Source organism: Elgaria multicarinata, chromosome 9, assembly GCF_023053635.1.
Source record: "Elgaria multicarinata webbii isolate HBS135686 ecotype San Diego chromosome 9, rElgMul1.1.pri, whole genome shotgun sequence".
Classification (NCBI taxonomy): domain Eukaryota; kingdom Metazoa; phylum Chordata; class Lepidosauria; order Squamata; family Anguidae; genus Elgaria; species Elgaria multicarinata.
The window spans coordinates 81,910,554-81,926,974 of NC_086179.1; the positions used below are offsets into that span (position 1 = coordinate 81,910,554).

Below are 16,421 nucleotides of genomic sequence, written 5' to 3' on the forward strand. Positions count from 1 at the left end.
TGGGAAAACTCTGTTAAGGTTTAGCCAGAGGATCCTTGTGGTAGAGGTTCAGTATGTGATGCTCCACCCCTTCATATTCTGCTAGAAGGCCACAACCTCCAAGAAAGCCCCCAAATCTCTCTCATCTGGCAAGCTGGAATATACCAAGAGTATCCCTCATCGGAGCTGCCTGAGGCCCTTTCTACACCAGAAGAGGGGGCAATCCCAGACTTACTTTCTTCCGGGATTGTTACCCTCAGTCTAAACGGGCCATGTGACATCACGGGCATTGCCCTTGTAGCAGCTGCCATTCTTTAAAAAAGTTACAGGAGCTGGAGCGCACGCGCGCGCCAGTGAAAATGAAAAGAGAAAATAAACACGACTGAGCCCACAGACCTCAGGAGGGAACGGCTCAGACACACACTAAAAATAGCACAGTGGTGAAATGGGTTTGAGAGTGGGAGCGGGAGCATCACACCATGACAATTCATTTCTTGGCAGTTATTCATGGTAATGGCAACTTGGTTGATTGTCATGTCAAGAGCTTCTTTCTTAGTTCCGGCCTGATTTTTGTTACAAAGGCTGTCAACAACTTGGCTCTTCTGTTCAAGTGGTTCTTCAGAAATTGTTTCTCTAATGGTATATGGGACTGAAATTCACTGCCGAAGAGAATCGTCAACTAAAAGTTCCAGATGTTCCTTCAAATAAAGGTTCCAGACATGCAAGAACTAGCAAGGGCCAGCAACAAATAAAAGTGACCAGTCTCTCAAGCAGAAGAAGCATAATTAATTTCCTCAGGGAATTAATCGTCAGGTGCTGTGTGTATTACCTTGGTTAATGGCCATTTTCCTAGGGTTGGGGGAGCTGCTAGGGGGCGTTGCACCGGGTTGGAGAGAATTTGTCTGACTCCAGGAGTCTAAAATGGGCAACAGAAGAACATCAGCCTCCAAACTGGGATGACTGGAATGCAATGGACAACGGCACATGACATTGTGCCCAAAAGGAAGACTGCACTGTGAACAATGAGATGGGGTTTGGAATATGAGGCTTTTGGCCAGCTAAGGTGCACAATGTACATACTAGAAACAGAAGGCAAAGGCTAAGGATGGCTGCTTATTTCAATTGGTCAGTCAAGAGGCAAATGTGTCCTCTTCACAAACTACATTTTTAGGTGTACACCCAAAAATGTAAAATCTGAATGTAACGAACAGGGATTTGAAAACACATGTAACATAGACGTGCACTTCTTAGAGAACAGGATTGGCTACAGCTCCTCACTGAGTGTACAGTTTGTTGTTTTATACACTCTATAGTATATAGTGTGTGGAATGGCCCATGAACAGTAGATTTGAGATGTCAAACATAGATCCATGTATCATAATCTGTTCCTCACATAGCAAAGAAATTAACAGACGGATGTCAAGAAACTATAATTTCAGGCCTGATGTTGGTCGTTAGATTTAGAAATACAAATCCACATGGATGACTCCTTAAATATTTAACACTGAAAAAACCCCATATATCTATAGTTTAGATTTTAGTATACTTGCTAGTTAACAGAGATATGCATCTGTCCCATTTCAACTTGTTTTTGTTTGGTTTGTACAATATGCTCCTACGGATGGGCTTGAGCAAAAATCCCATGAAATTACATCTTTCCCCCCGAAGACCTAACAGCCTTGATGCTTATTTCATACGTCTGCTCTCTGTTGGTCACACCATGGATGTCAACAAGCCAGTTAAAAGATGACAGTTGATGTAGTGGTAGTGGTGACCATAGGAAGAACATAGAACAATGTAGCACAGAATAAAGACAGAATGATTCATGACTATTACAATTCTGTGTCAGTTTTATTTTGCTGCTCTCGACAAAGCAAGTAAAATGCTTTAGCATTTGTGCCAGAAGCATTTTAAGAGAACATCGAAACGCAAATATTTTCTATGTTTTCTTTCAAAAGAAGCATTTCTTTGTGTATTGGCTTTTCCCTCCGTCAAAACTTTTAAACATATGATTTGTCCTTGGTTGCACCTCATTCCTTAATGAACCACATTTTGTTTCCCCCTTTTAAAAAAAACCATACCTGTGGGTAGCACCTTTCTTCTCACAGTTAGATTCACTTGCCCATTTCGAGCTGCGTTATGCATGAGATCAATCACGTATCGGTGGGTTTTGCCAGCCACTGGAATTCCATCTACATAGACCAACTCATCACCAGGATGTAGGCGACCATCTCTGTCTGCTGAGCCCATAGCAATTACCGCTCCAATTAGAATCTAAGTAATAATACAAAAGTAGTGTTACTAACATAAATCTTTTATAAGCCACCAACGAAATCCCAACATGTTTCTGGAGATGAGCAAGTAGAACTTTCCTTTGCTCTGTTTCAGAGTGAGAGCGGTGTTTGAGACACTTCTCCTAGAATGCCATCCTTCACATAAGCCAATGAGAAACAACCCAAATCATTTGCAGTAACTGTAGCAATTTGTAGAAATTAAAGTGGGTAGTACTGAACTGTGCCCCAGAGGTAGCACTAAACCAACCCTTGTGCAATGTAACTAGTGCTTCTTAAGGCAATGGAGGAAGTGAGGAAATTTGCTGCCAAATTTTAGCAGCAAATCACCAGTTTTTCCCCATTGCCCTAGCAAGCCCTAGTTATGATGTGTAAGCATCTGTTCATGCCACCGCAACATCATTCATGCAAGTGCTGGGGCACAGTTGGATACCATGATGTTCTACTGCATGAGGCTGTGATGTTAAGTTTAATATAAAGGTTTATTAATTAATAAGAATGATTGAAAAGTTTAAAGAAGGTACTCACTGTATTTATAGCAGATTTGTAAGTATGAGGCCATAAAGGGGGAGTGAGTGCTGGATGGAAGGAGAGTGCTAATTGGATGTTGGTGTGGAGCAACTGGATTGGCTGTGAGAGAATGGGAGGAGTCAGAGAACTGTGTGAGTATATATGCTTCTGCTGACAAGACAGAAGGTATGATGAGATGAAGATGAAGAAGTGATTTGAGAGGCTAGAGAGAGGAAGGGTCTGCGTGCTTTGTTGTTTTGGGTGGATTAGTGTGTGGGAAAGAATAGTGTAGTCTAGAAGGGGTAGAGTAGGCAGGAGAACATTTAAGTTACATTTGAAACATTTAAGAGAAAGAACTGACTGAAACCATTACGCATTGTGCTATATAACCATTATGCTTGAGAACTGAGGAAACCATTAAGCTTTTGTACCTGCACTAAATACTTGTTAATAAATTACATTCAGTTACAACTGGTGTGGTCCTTGGAGTACCTGGGAGGGGTACAGATCTATGGTGGCAGCGGATGGGAGAATTTGGGGCTAGGGTGCTGAGCTGTATAGCTGTGGGGCCTAAGTAGAGAAAGGAATGTCACAGGGATGGCTGCAGCATTCCAAACCTCTTGACACCTGCACCTGCGCTGGGTCCTTTGATTCAGGAAAGGAATGAAAAGGCAGTATAACGTAGGGGTTGCCACAGATACTAGCTTAATTTTTTCTAAAGAGCAATGAGATTCATATTCCAAACACCAATGAATTTTCAAGAATTACAGTGCTAACTATGTTCTTGGAAGATGCACTTCTAACATTTTAAAATATAGTCACGTAATTAAGAAATCTGGAGTAATTAAGGACACTGCAGGCACCAATGCTTTCAGGCTGAGGCTACCTGTTTGCTTTAACGTTTTAAGAGTTCTTGTTTAAGATGTAATTGGCGGGTCGATGTGGAGGCTACTCAAATGGTTTCATGGTAAGATAATAATAATAGCCTGATGTCTACTTTTTATAACCTTTGCCATATCCATGCAATAACATATTTCTTATTGTACCTTTTTTTGCTCATAAAGAAGTGGCTGGTCCCCATAAAGTGGAAATAAATGTTTTGAAAAGTGTTTTCTAATCCTTTGGCCGTTCTTTTAATTTTAGATCTAATTCACACAATACATTCTGGCTCTTGCTTTGTTTTCCTCTCACTCAGGCAATGGAGTGTTCATTATAGTGTGTGAGCTGGGAATTCAAGCAGTTTAGCTCCAGCAATCCCTGTGATCTATTAAATAAATCCAATGCAATAGCATCATGGAAGCCACTAATATTCCATCAGTCCCAGCTTTCCTGACCATTGGTCATGTTGGCAGGGGCTGATAGGAATTGAAGTCCAAAACACCTGGATGGCACTTTGTGCAGTATCCAAAGCGGTGCAACCACCAACATAAATTATGTTGTAGTAGCGTAAACTACCCTAGCGCAACACCAATAGTATAAGGTAGTAGGGGTGTGCAAAGTGGGTCTTATCCACCTCGAAATTCGAGCCAGAGCTCCATTGAGGTGATTCACTGCCCCGATTTCAGAGTGGCTCCCCTTACTCTGCCCCTTCGGATTACCTGTCGGAGAACTGCCACCTTTCGGATAACCGTTCTAATAATGGAAATTAATCTAATGCTTACAGCTCCCTCATTTTTAAAAGATAAGGAGATAAAACTTGGCACAGTGATAGTTCTTAAGGAGGGCTTTATTTTGAATCAGTTTGAATCAGATTGGTTCATGTTTTGAGTTTTAGGAATTTTTAAAATGGAAATTAACAAAAATGCTTACATCTGCATAATTTTTTATAAAGAGATGAAACATGGCAATGTGATAGCTCTTATGGAGGGCTTTAGCCATGCCAAGTTTGATCAGATCCATTTGTGCCTGGATTTTTTAGGATTTTTTTTTTAAATTCCCCACTCTAGCCTTCTCCAACCTGGTGCCCTCCAGATCTATTGGACAAAGCCCACCCCCTCCCTGTACTGTAAGCCCAACCACTAAAATAAAGAGCCTGCCTGTGCCTGACTCAGGTGTCGAAGCTTTCTCACTCACCATGCCAGCCAGCCCATCAGGACTTTCACACTGTGGAAATGTGGATGATTGACTTCTATCAGTCTGAGCAGAAACACACTCCCTCCCCCCCCCCACAGCCAGAATCAGCAGCCAGTTAGTGTTTCCCACTCCCCTGAACACTGCGATTGGATGAGAACACAGTAATGGACAGTGCTGTGGCAATTCCTAACTGGTTAGCTACAGAAGTCAATATCAGAGCTACCCCTCATCCCACTCAGCATCTTCCAAATATGGAGATACTCAATTTAGATACACACAGAGAGAGCGAGAGAGCAGGATAATTCCGGAGACTTTAGAAGCTCCGATTTGGCACATCCCCGCTCTAATATTAATCAATGGGTTTGGAAGCAGCCAATCTCCGCTGTAGAAGATTGAATGCTCCGTGGATGTTCATGGTTACCAGATAATTCCGGGGTGGAATGCACACCCCTATTAGTAGTGTGTCGATTTCCCCGGGAAATAATTTCCCCGGCTGTATTATTGGCAAATATGCCAGCACTACTATTGGCAACTTAAACTAGCTCAGGTCTACACTGAAAATATGTACATTTTTATTTTCTCATTCTACAAAGGTTTCTTTATGAAACAGTTTTCAGTTCAATTGTAGACCCTGAGGCAATCTCTACATAGAGCAGTGACATTTTTAAAAAACTAAACTAAAAGTGCCTTTCCTATTTTTTCAAAGGTTCCATATATTTATTCTCCCATGCTTAAGAATCCACTGCTCTGTTTGAAAAACAAAACCACAAAGATAAAAAAGGAAATAAAAGTTTCCCCTTTAGTCTTTGTTACTGACTGCAGAGAGGAAGAACTAAAGACATCTTCTTCAGCATGTCTCAGGCCTTATTTGATAGGAAAGTTAAGCAGCTAGTGGGGGCAGAATAAGGTTGTGTTCAAACCAGGATTTATGTGCCATTTAGTTTCTCTTTTTTCCTTTGATGTGCCAGTACAAATTGTTGTGTGTTTCCAATCACCCTCCTCCTGGAATTGTAATCTTGGATGATATGGTTTCTTCCTAAAATTATTCTGAATTTGTGCTACTACAGCCATGCAAGAGCATTCAGACATCATTACAACCAATATGTGCCCCACCACCACCGAATGCAAAATTCACAAAGGGATGATTCAGACACAGATAAAAGGCATGGTGCCTGCATCTTCCATTCTCACTTCCTCTCCTTTTTCTGGTGTGCTGTAATTAAATGCTTCTGGATTTGATCAAATCCTGGTTTTATATTTTGGTTTGCAAGTAAATCAGGCCACAGTTTCCCAGTTTGGATGTAACAGAAAACTGATTTAATAAACCATGATAGAATCACTAAAACTGTGTGTGTGCTAGAGACAGAGAGGGAGGGGTTGGCTGAGGCGAGGGTAGAGCATGTGGGCACCAGGTTCATTCTCAGTCTGATATAAACCATGGTTTATTAGACAGAGAACATTAAGTTTGAAATTGGCCAAAGAGGTCAATTGAATATATGTATGGATGTAATGGCAGAAATGGCAAAAGAGAGTCTGTGATCATGACAGGGGGACGGGGAAGCATGCAATTGCTGTCCACTGGAAAGTCGGTATCTCTTTAAGGCTACAAGTTTTTACATGAAAACAAACATAACAAAACAAAAATGAGGAATTTAGTGATAGGTCTAAATTTAGTCATGGGTCTAAATCTACAAAGCTAGGTATTGAACTGTGTTCCCTTCTCTTTGTGCTTTTTGATAACAAATATCAGAATAACAACCAAGCATCCTAGACCCCTAGATACACAGTAAGCTGTACTTCTCTTTGCACGGAAGTGAAAGGCATGACTAAACACTGAAAACACATTTCTATTTTGATAACATAGTCCCTTAGTATATGACCAATGAATGTCACTGTGCTATGTATCTCAGAATTCACTGCATATCGTTTCAGGATGTGTGTTGAATTATTTCAAGAATGAATTATAAGAATAGTAGTCAGTTTCAAAACTCAGAATGGGTTGGATCCATATTTAGAGTAGGCCCATTGAAATCAATGGGTCTACTTTAACTATGACTAAATATGGATCCAACTCACTGACCCTGTTCAGACAACACACTAAGGCATGGTGGTTAAGCATTTTGAGCTAAACATTATGCCTTAGTGAGTCATGTGAAACATCTTAATGGGTTGTGCGAAGTATTCCTAACCATGGAATCACCATGTTTTAAACATGCTCACTAACCATTTGCAGCAAAAGGGTTAGTGGCCTAACCATGGATGAACGTGTTGTCTGAATAGACCCACTATAGGTATCTTACAAACATTTCTTAGTGTTGACATTCATTTGCTCTCACAAAGTTTGAATGTCATATTGTTGTTGGTGAAGCAAGGCCTTGACCATCTGCAGAAGCCAATCATGTCCTCTAAATCAATAATTTAAAGATGTCAAGGGGAAAAAGGCACTGTGTCAAAGTCTGGAGAATATAATCTCGGTAAGTTAATCCAGACTGATTTGCAATGACAGTTTGTAGATGGAGATGCTGATAGTGCCAGAGACCTGTCTTTTTCAATGTCTGAACAAGAAAAAGTGCCATTCCAATGTGACCATTATATGAAGTGATATTTTTCTGACAGACACAAAGGTACCAAAGCTATAAAGTGGAAAGTCAGGCAAAAGCAACTCACTGGCTGTCCAGGTTCATCTCCTCCAAGAATTCTGAAGCCAAATCCAGATTCCATTCTCCGAAGATGAACATCCAAGTCCTTGTAATCAGAACCTGGAACAAAATAAGATCTCATTGAGTTGCAATGTGTTTTGTTCCCCCTCCCCATGCAAACCTTGCGCCCCCATGTTGAGTTCATTAAATGATACATGACAGACCCACCAGAGACAATGCAATAGGACTGAACACGTTGAATGCAGACAGGCAGAAAACACAGACACTTGAATATGAAGATTTCTCTGGAAATTAGGGTATGCTGGAAGGTAACTGAATCCGAAGTAGAAATCTGCTGCAAGTAGATTGCCTGTATTGTAAGGATTGTATCCAGTGGTACCATTCCACTAGGGCAAAGCTCCTACCGCTTACGGAAACCCCATCCTAATTTATTTATTTATTTATTACATTTATATACCGCCCCATAGCTGAAGCTCTCTCGGCGGTTTACAACAGTTAAAAGCAATGAACGTTAAAACAGATATACAAAATTTAAATCCACCAAAAGTATAAAAAACAACAATTGCAGTCCAAACTCTGAGCACTTTTATGGCTTCTCGCTTGTGTGGCTTCTTTGATGTCGATTAAGGTTTGCGCTCTGAGAAAAGCTCTTTTCACACTCTAGGCATTTGTAGGGTTTCTCCCCTGTATGAATTCTTTGATGTTTCTTAAGGTCTGTGTCATCCTTGTGTATGTGTCAAATCCAATCTTTGAGGTTTCCTTGTGCAAGCTCTTGTGCAAGCCATTGCATAAGGCGGTGGCATACATTGTTTCGCATGGCATTCCGTGAGGTGCACAAGGCATTGCACCATGCTTTCCACATGCTGCTCTGTAAGTCCTTCTTCAAGGTGTTCCACAAGGCATGGCCTTGTGGAACACCTTCATTATGACTCCCTTAGGCTATGTGTTACTTGTGCTTATTGCTCTGCTAGCGATTGTGAAAATTTTAATATGTTTTTAATTTTACTATAGGTTTAATTCTATTTTAAGTTTTGTAAATTTTTATTTATAAGTTTTAATTGTACATGTTTTAATTTTGTAAACCGCCTTGAGTCCCAGTACTGGGAAAAGGGTGGGATATAAATAAATATAATAATAATAATAACAACAACAACAGCTGTTTCCCCCCACTAGTGTAACATGAGATATATCCCCAAATATGAATTTATGTGTTTGTAAGAACTGCTTCCATTTTTTTTCTTGCAGGAAAATATTCACTGTTTAGAAAAACATGGATTTCCCAATGTTCAAAGTGGCTGGAAGTGCCATTGACTTTAATGGCACTTACTTTTGAAGTGTATGTGCTTAGCGGTATTCATTGCTGGTAATGATACACAGATGTCTTCCTGCTGCTGTTTTTCCACTATTTCCCCACCATAATCAAAATGCCATAAGAACATGGCATGAATTCTATTGGATCAGAGCATCCCGTTTCCTACAGTGGCCAATCAGGTCCCTCTAGGAAGCCCACAGGCGGGACATGAGTACAATAGCAGTCTCCCACTTGTGTTCCCTAGCAACTGATGCTCAGAAGATTACGGCCTCTGAATCTGGGACTTGATAGCCTTGACCTCTGTGGATTTCTCTAATCCCTTTTCAAAACCATCTAAATTAGCGGCCGTCATCACATTCCATGGCAGTGAATTCCATAAATTACCTATTTTCCTTTGGAAGAAATATACATTCTTAAAACGGCACAACCTCATTCATTAATGGGAATATTACAGAAAGACCATTTGTGTTAAATTATATATAAGATTATGGATTTTCTTATTTGTCTGTTATCAACTCACTACATTATTGGCTCTTTTTTTAAAAAATATTTATCTCTGCATTTGAATGCACAAGAGAATTGTTAAAAATAACATTTCAACCCGCCAAATATCACATGCGCATAATTTTATTAATTTATTTCTTTATTTAAAAACTAGGGATACCTGCTACAAAACTAGGGATACCCCTGATTCCTGCTGCAAAGTCTGTACTTGGAAACGCACATCAAGGAATGACAAGTCTGCTAATATATGGCAGAGTAGGATGACGGGCTACAACGCCATCGATTTATCAGACTGAATGTATGAAACAGAGTACATGACACAGCATCAGAGTCACTCTGACCCACTTAAACGAAAAAGCTGCTATGCAAATACATTTTTTTTGCATAACCTCTGCTAATAAGATTTATGATCACTGTCGATATTGCCGACTGTGCAAACAGACTGAGGGACAAACATCTAACTGTGTGTTTAAACCTGGTTCTTCCCCAATTATATATCGAGAAAGGGTGGAGATGAGGGTCTGATTTTAACAGCAAAAAAAAAAAAAAAAAGGTGGGGAAAGGCTTATACTTGGGGGGCTGCTCTGTGGTTTATCCCCACCACCACCACCACCTCTCCCCTCAGGCATTTCCCCCTCAGCCTCGCTCCAAATTCGGAACTGAACCTGGCTGGGAGAAAATCTCAACGCCAAGTAAAAACATGGCTTTTTAACAAAGCCTTTGATGGTTAAACTTACTGGCACATTGTTTTAACTGCTTTTAAATTATATATTGTTTTAACTTAGTTCATGGTTTAATTTGTTTTTAACTGTGCATATTTTTTGTTTTATACTGTAAGCTTTTATCTGTATGCCACTCTGAGATCTTAATGAAATAGGGCGGGATATAAATGTTTTAAATAAAATAAATAAATAAAATGGCAATTTTTGAGCTCTGTAGGTGAAGAGAGGCTACTTGGAAATAAGCCGAATGTAGGGGGAGAATGGCGCAGCCCTTCCCCCCAATTTTCCCCATGACTACAGCAGATCTGATTACAGGGAACTGGTACCATTGTGTCCTGGGACCTGCAGCGTTGTAAAGTTGCCTTAAATGCATTTGAAGTGCTTTACAGTGTGCACACTTTTTATAAAGAATGAAAATTGTTGCCAACAAATAAGACTTTAGGACATTAGTCTTGCAGTGTGACATATACCTTTTTTTTAAAGGCACCAATTTCCCATCTATTTTGCAGGCTTGGGAGTGATGCTGAAATGGCCTTCTAGATTAACAGATTTCTTTATGGAACACTGAAAGAGTACTTTTTTTTTTAATATTCATAGTCCCATAATGAACATCTAGTTAGGTAAGAGCTTTTAAAACTGAATGACTCATTCAGCAACATCATATGGTGCATTCCCATCAGAGTACAGATGGGAAACAGCATTTCTGGATGCTACTAGATGTAAAAACAGCAAAATACTTTCCTGCAAGTAGAAAACATGCACAGCAGGGAGAAATGTTCCATCCTAGCTGTCTCTCTGATGTGCTAGCTTTCTACATGCAGGTTAAAAACACACACCATGGGACAGCATTAAAAAAAGTTGCACCAGGTTGAAAATTGAAGTCTAAAGTAGTATAGTTGTGGGACAACTCTACCATGTGATATTGTTGAATGCATAAATCAAGTGACATTTTACTATGTGTTTTGGACAAAATCTACATGCTGCTGTACTACATGCACTCAGTCCTACTTTATTACCAAATTATTTCAGCTGCATTTATTATTAGAACACATTTCACAAGTTCTTTAGCTTAGAATGTGTGCATGTGTATGGGTGTGTATACATAACGGAGTTCATTTCCGCATTGCGAAGTCTAGTCTAGAGGAATGATATTGCTCCAGAGAACAAAACTAAATAGCAGTTATTCATGTCTATCAATGCACTCTGCTCCACATCACAATGGTAAAATGTGAACAAATTCCTTGAAGCTCCATCCTTACCTTTAGAGTTCGAAAAGAACCATTATAGGATTATTTCTGATATTTGTGCTGGTGGGATTCTTCTACCTCAAGTCTGTGAACCTTGTGGCCCTCAAGATGTTGTAGGACTCCAACCCCAGCCAGCCCAGCCAGCATTAAAATGACAGAAGTTACAGTCCAAAAACTTCTGAAGGTCAGAAGTCCTCCCACCAGCAATACTGTGAACATTCACAATTCCTAAATGATTGTATCATATTAGGGATGAGCCCTAACATAAACTGTCCCAAAGAAAATCCACATCAATTTTTCAAGAAAAGTTTACAAGCAGGAGACCAAAGGAATCTAGTTTTCTAATTGCAGTTGTTCCTTGAAAAGATCAGATGGAAAGCTTTCCATATGTGATCTTTAACAGGAATCATTCTAAATACTCTCCAGTGAGTGAACAAGTTATATCACACATGGCCAGAAGCCTTGCATTTCACGTTGGGTTTTTTTTTTTTAAAAGGGAGGGCATTCTACCCCATTCACCAAATTTGGTACACAGGGATTGTCCCGGGACAGTCCCGGGATATAGGCCTGGTCTAGCCATGGCCATTGTCATGGATTGTACTGAAATCTTGTGGAGTCTTTTGGTGGGGACAAGGCCATACATCTACCAAAAATTGATCAAGGTTCCATTTCCTGTAATGTATATGCTCATTCTTTCCCCCATAGCACATATTCTACTTATATTGTGCACTGGGAAGTAGAGCATGAGTAATATCAACAAATATTTTAAATATTTTTAAAATGTAATGGATTGTAACATCAAGACGATTTTCCTTGGAGTTGCTAAACACACCCCAAACTGTCACAAAAGTATAATTTGGAACATTATAGCACCTTGCACAGGCTGACTTGAGGAGACAAAAGTGGGAGATTTTTGTATTTTTCAGAAAATTTGTAGCTCAAAATATAGTAATGGAATATGACAGGCAAACTGATCACTAGTAGATGAATTGACATCCCTAAGGCATGACTGAATTTACTTGCATACAAGAGATAATGGGCGCAGAAATTCAGGAAAAATTAGGAATTTCCTATATATTTCTGCAAATTTCGGCACCCAGCACTTTACATTTTTGGAAGAGATCCTGAAGTTCAAAAATGAGCCCTTCATGACTACTGTAGGTAGAGTACGTCTCACTCAATGACAAAAAAGAAAAAGAAAAGCACATGTTTCATGAGAAATGTGACCTTGAATTTTTTTTTTCAGGAAGAGTGTGGGCCTGCTCCCAGTAATTTTTATTTCAACATGTAAATTGATTCTGCAAAATTTCAACAAACTCGATGAGAAGGATATAACCCTTGTTTATTGATTTGACACAGAATACCCCAAAGTAATGTTCAAGAACTAAGAATATGTTAGAGCGTTTAATAGAGAAATTTCAAGGCATGGACTTTGCTTGCAATATTGTTAATAAACAACAGCAGGATCTGACACAGGCCTTGGGAATGAAAACACTACCCTTTTCCAAACTGAATGTTTCGCAGTGCATATCTGAATAATTTCTTATTGATAAATGCAAAAAAAAAATTGTATGAATTGAGGCCTCATACTGGGAATAAGGCAATGTTTCAGGGGATTAACCTTTCACAAAGAATGAAGCTAGAAATACTGCATTATACATTTCTGCACTTGAATCCTGGCTGCATTTTAATGAAAAGAAATTGAGAGCCTCATAAAAAGGAATTATATCTGTGTTTATTCAGTTTTCCTGAAAACAACAACATCCTAGCACAAGAAGCCCTCTAGGCAAAGTCTAAGCTTTTTATAGCATACAACGCACTGGTTACACACTACCAATAGTAAGTGGCAATAAGAGGAGACAGTCCTTTCATCTCTGCCTGAGAGATGAAACATGAAGGTGGGAGACGTATAATTCAATTTCAAATGCTTAAATATTTTTGGAAAAGCAGTGGATGGGAACTAAGATGCCCTTCTTCTGATAGAAAGTGCTTCTTCCAGAGGGGGCGGGGGGAGAGGTGCAGTAGTCTTAGCTGATTCCAATGTGCCAGAATTACATATTGTTGTGGTTCACACTACATGATAAACCATGTGGTATATCAATTTGCACACTTGTGGACGACAGAAAAATAAAATGAAGGTCAGTCTAAAGTGTTGCATACGTCTAAATAATGGCTAACATAAACACCAAACTTCTGGCATATGTTATTAAAATTACTGGCCAAATGAGAATGAACACAGAAATGGTTAATGTTCTTTTTTAAAATCATCATCATCATCATCATCATCAGAAAAGGAACGATAAATCCTTCTCACAGTGGGTGCAGATTAGATGAAAGCTCTCTTGTCTAGTTAAGCACAAAAATAAAAAGCTCTATTATGGAGAATGGTGACTGGACACTCATGACTGACCATGCCCCTGAGCCAGGATTAAAAGAAGTACAGTCACTGAAACATAAAATGGAGAACAGTTATATTACAACACAATGAAGGCTGAAAAATACTTGCCAGAGGAATCCATTCGAAAGCCAGTCCTGGGTGGCACTTGCTCTGAATAGGAAAACGTGGAGTTAAAGGTGAAAGATTTTTTGAGACATTTAAATATACAATATTGATTTCCCTGCATTTGGTACAAAATATCCAACTCTTATTTTTGTAGCTTTGAACACGCAGATTATACTTGTGTCCACTTTTAGGAAAATATATTTATATAGCTCTAGATAAATTCCTTGGGATGGTGTGGGATGGGGAATTGGATAACAAGTAACTTCAATTCAATGACTTGGCAGCTGTTCATCAACTGATCTTATGTAGTATTGCTGGACATTAGTTTAGAAACGTGACCATATTTTGTGATTAAATGTAAACCATCAGGTAACTTAAATACTTCCCACGAAAAGAATGTGCCCTGCCAAATAAATGTTCACAAATATTTGATAGGTGCATATGCCATTCAACATACTTGGACAAGACATAAAAGCCCACACTTAAAAGCTATTTACTTGAACAATTTACTTGAATGATTATAGAAATGCTTCTTTTGTACAAACTGAAATACTGATGCCTTAGGAGAAATTCAGACAATCAATGCATCTTTATTAGGATGCCATGGTGTCTGTGAGATCATTTTATTTATTTATTTATTTATTTATTTATTAAAACAGTTGTATTCTGCCCTATATCACAAGGATCTAAAGGCAGTGTACAAATAAAATCATACATATAAAATAGAACAATAAATATATAATTCTAAAACAAATTAAACCATTAATTTGTTAAAACCAATATGAAATTTTAAAACAGTAAAATCCAATTAAAACAAGACAGCGTGCAGGCTGGTGGATCAAAGGCTTTGTTAAAAAGCCATGTCTTAACCTGGCGCCAAAATTAAGCCAGTGCCGGTGCCAGTCGGGCCTCCAGCGGGAGGGCATTCCACAGTCTGGGTGCCACAACAGAGAAAGCCCTCTCCCACGTCCCACTATGGCGTATATCTTGTGTTAGTGGGGCATGGAGAAGGGCTCCTCCAACAGATCTCAGGTCTTGAGCAAGCAGATATAGGGAGAGGTGCTTCCTCAGGTATCAAGGTCCCAAGCTATTTAGGGCTTTAAACGTCATTACCAACACTTTGAATTCCGACTGGAAATGTATTGGCAGCCAGTGCAATCTTGAGAATCCTTACTCTTTCCTCAGCCTGGCATCCATAGGTCACTAAGTACACTAGATATGCAGTGTAATCCTGTGCTTTTCTACCCAGAATTAAATCCCAGAGCGTCCAATGCCACTAACTCTCAGGTAAGTGTATAGTAAGCAGCTGAAAAGGGTGTTTAGTTACTCCTGCTTTACAGTTGGGACTAAATCCACTGTAAGGGTACAATTCTATATACACATAGCATCAGGTCTAGATTTACTGCACTAATAGATGTAGACATTCCTGCCCCCTCCTTCCCACAGTAGCCCCTCCAGACCCCTGAAAATGCCACACAGAGAGTCAGTAGATCCAGCTGAATGGGGTGTCATATGGTGTGCAGGAGAGGGGGATCCCCCCCAAATCAGGTGGAGGGATGTTCCACGAGTGGAGTCCTTCCTCTCACAGAAGGTCACTTTCCCTTGCAGAAGGCAGATCCTGGATTCAACCCTTCCCTGGGAATAAGTTCCATTGAACTCAATGTGACTTACTTCTCAAGAGATGTGTATAGGATTGCACTGCACACCACACTAAAATTGTTGGCTGGCACTACGCATGGAGAGCACTTTTAGTGACCCTAATCAGATGACACGCTAAGCCATGGTGGTTAAGCATTTTGAGCTAAACATGGTCATATGACCATGTGAACCATGACTTAGCTTGTCGTGTGAACTGTTCCTAACCATGGTGACTACATAATCATTATTTAAACATGCTCACGTCACTAACTGTTTGCTGCAAAAGGGTTAGTGGCCTAATTATGGCTTAGTGTGTTGTCTGAGCAGGCCCACTATCAGGATTGGTTGCTTCACTTAAGAGATCTAGTTACAGCTGGCCAGCTTCCAATCTTTAATCATCATACTTCTCACCTGAAAGGGTAATTGTACAGTTTCTTCATAATTTGGCCAAAAGCACTAACACAAGTCAAATAAGCTTGGGAGAATCCCACCACATCAGAACACACAAGTTGGCTTAACCAAGAAGATAGATTAGTTAATTTACACAACAAACACACCTTTTCTGAAATAAAGAGCATAAAGTTGTTCCTAGTTTAATATACTTTCCCAAGGTCATCCTTCCCCAACATGGTGCTCAGCATGTGTTGGACTACAGCTGGCTTGGGGATTATGGGGATTATGGTCTAACACATTTGGAGGACACCAGGTTGGGGAAGGTTGACCAAGGTGTTATAATAAGTGGGTATTCCTATTATATCGGTATGGTGGTGTCTCCAGATGTTTTGACCTACAACTACCTAGTGTGAAAGAAAGAGGATGCAAACCTGTACACTCTCACCTGGGAGTAAGTCTCATTAAACTTAGTTGGACTTACTTCTGAGTAGGCCTGCATAGGATGGCGCTGTGCTGATGCACGCCTATTCACACTTACCTAGGAGTATGCCCAACTGCACGCAGTGGGACCTTCTTCTAAGTAAATATA

At 39.7% G+C, this 16,421-nt stretch overlaps 1 protein-coding gene across 1 annotated transcript in view; it reads right to left on the minus strand.

Moving 5' to 3' along the window:
• MAGI2 (membrane associated guanylate kinase, WW and PDZ domain containing 2) overlaps positions 1-16,421 on the minus strand; it is a 748,620-nt gene that overhangs the window by 80,679 nt on the left and 651,520 nt on the right. The window contains exons 13-15 of the mRNA XM_063134211.1: positions 13,805-13,846; positions 7,521-7,612; positions 2,061-2,253 (exon numbers count right to left, since the gene is read on the minus strand). Coding sequence (XP_062990281.1) covers positions 2,061-2,253; positions 7,521-7,612; positions 13,805-13,846 — 327 coding nt within the window. The remainder of the gene's footprint in view (positions 1-2,060; positions 2,254-7,520; positions 7,613-13,804; positions 13,847-16,421) is intronic.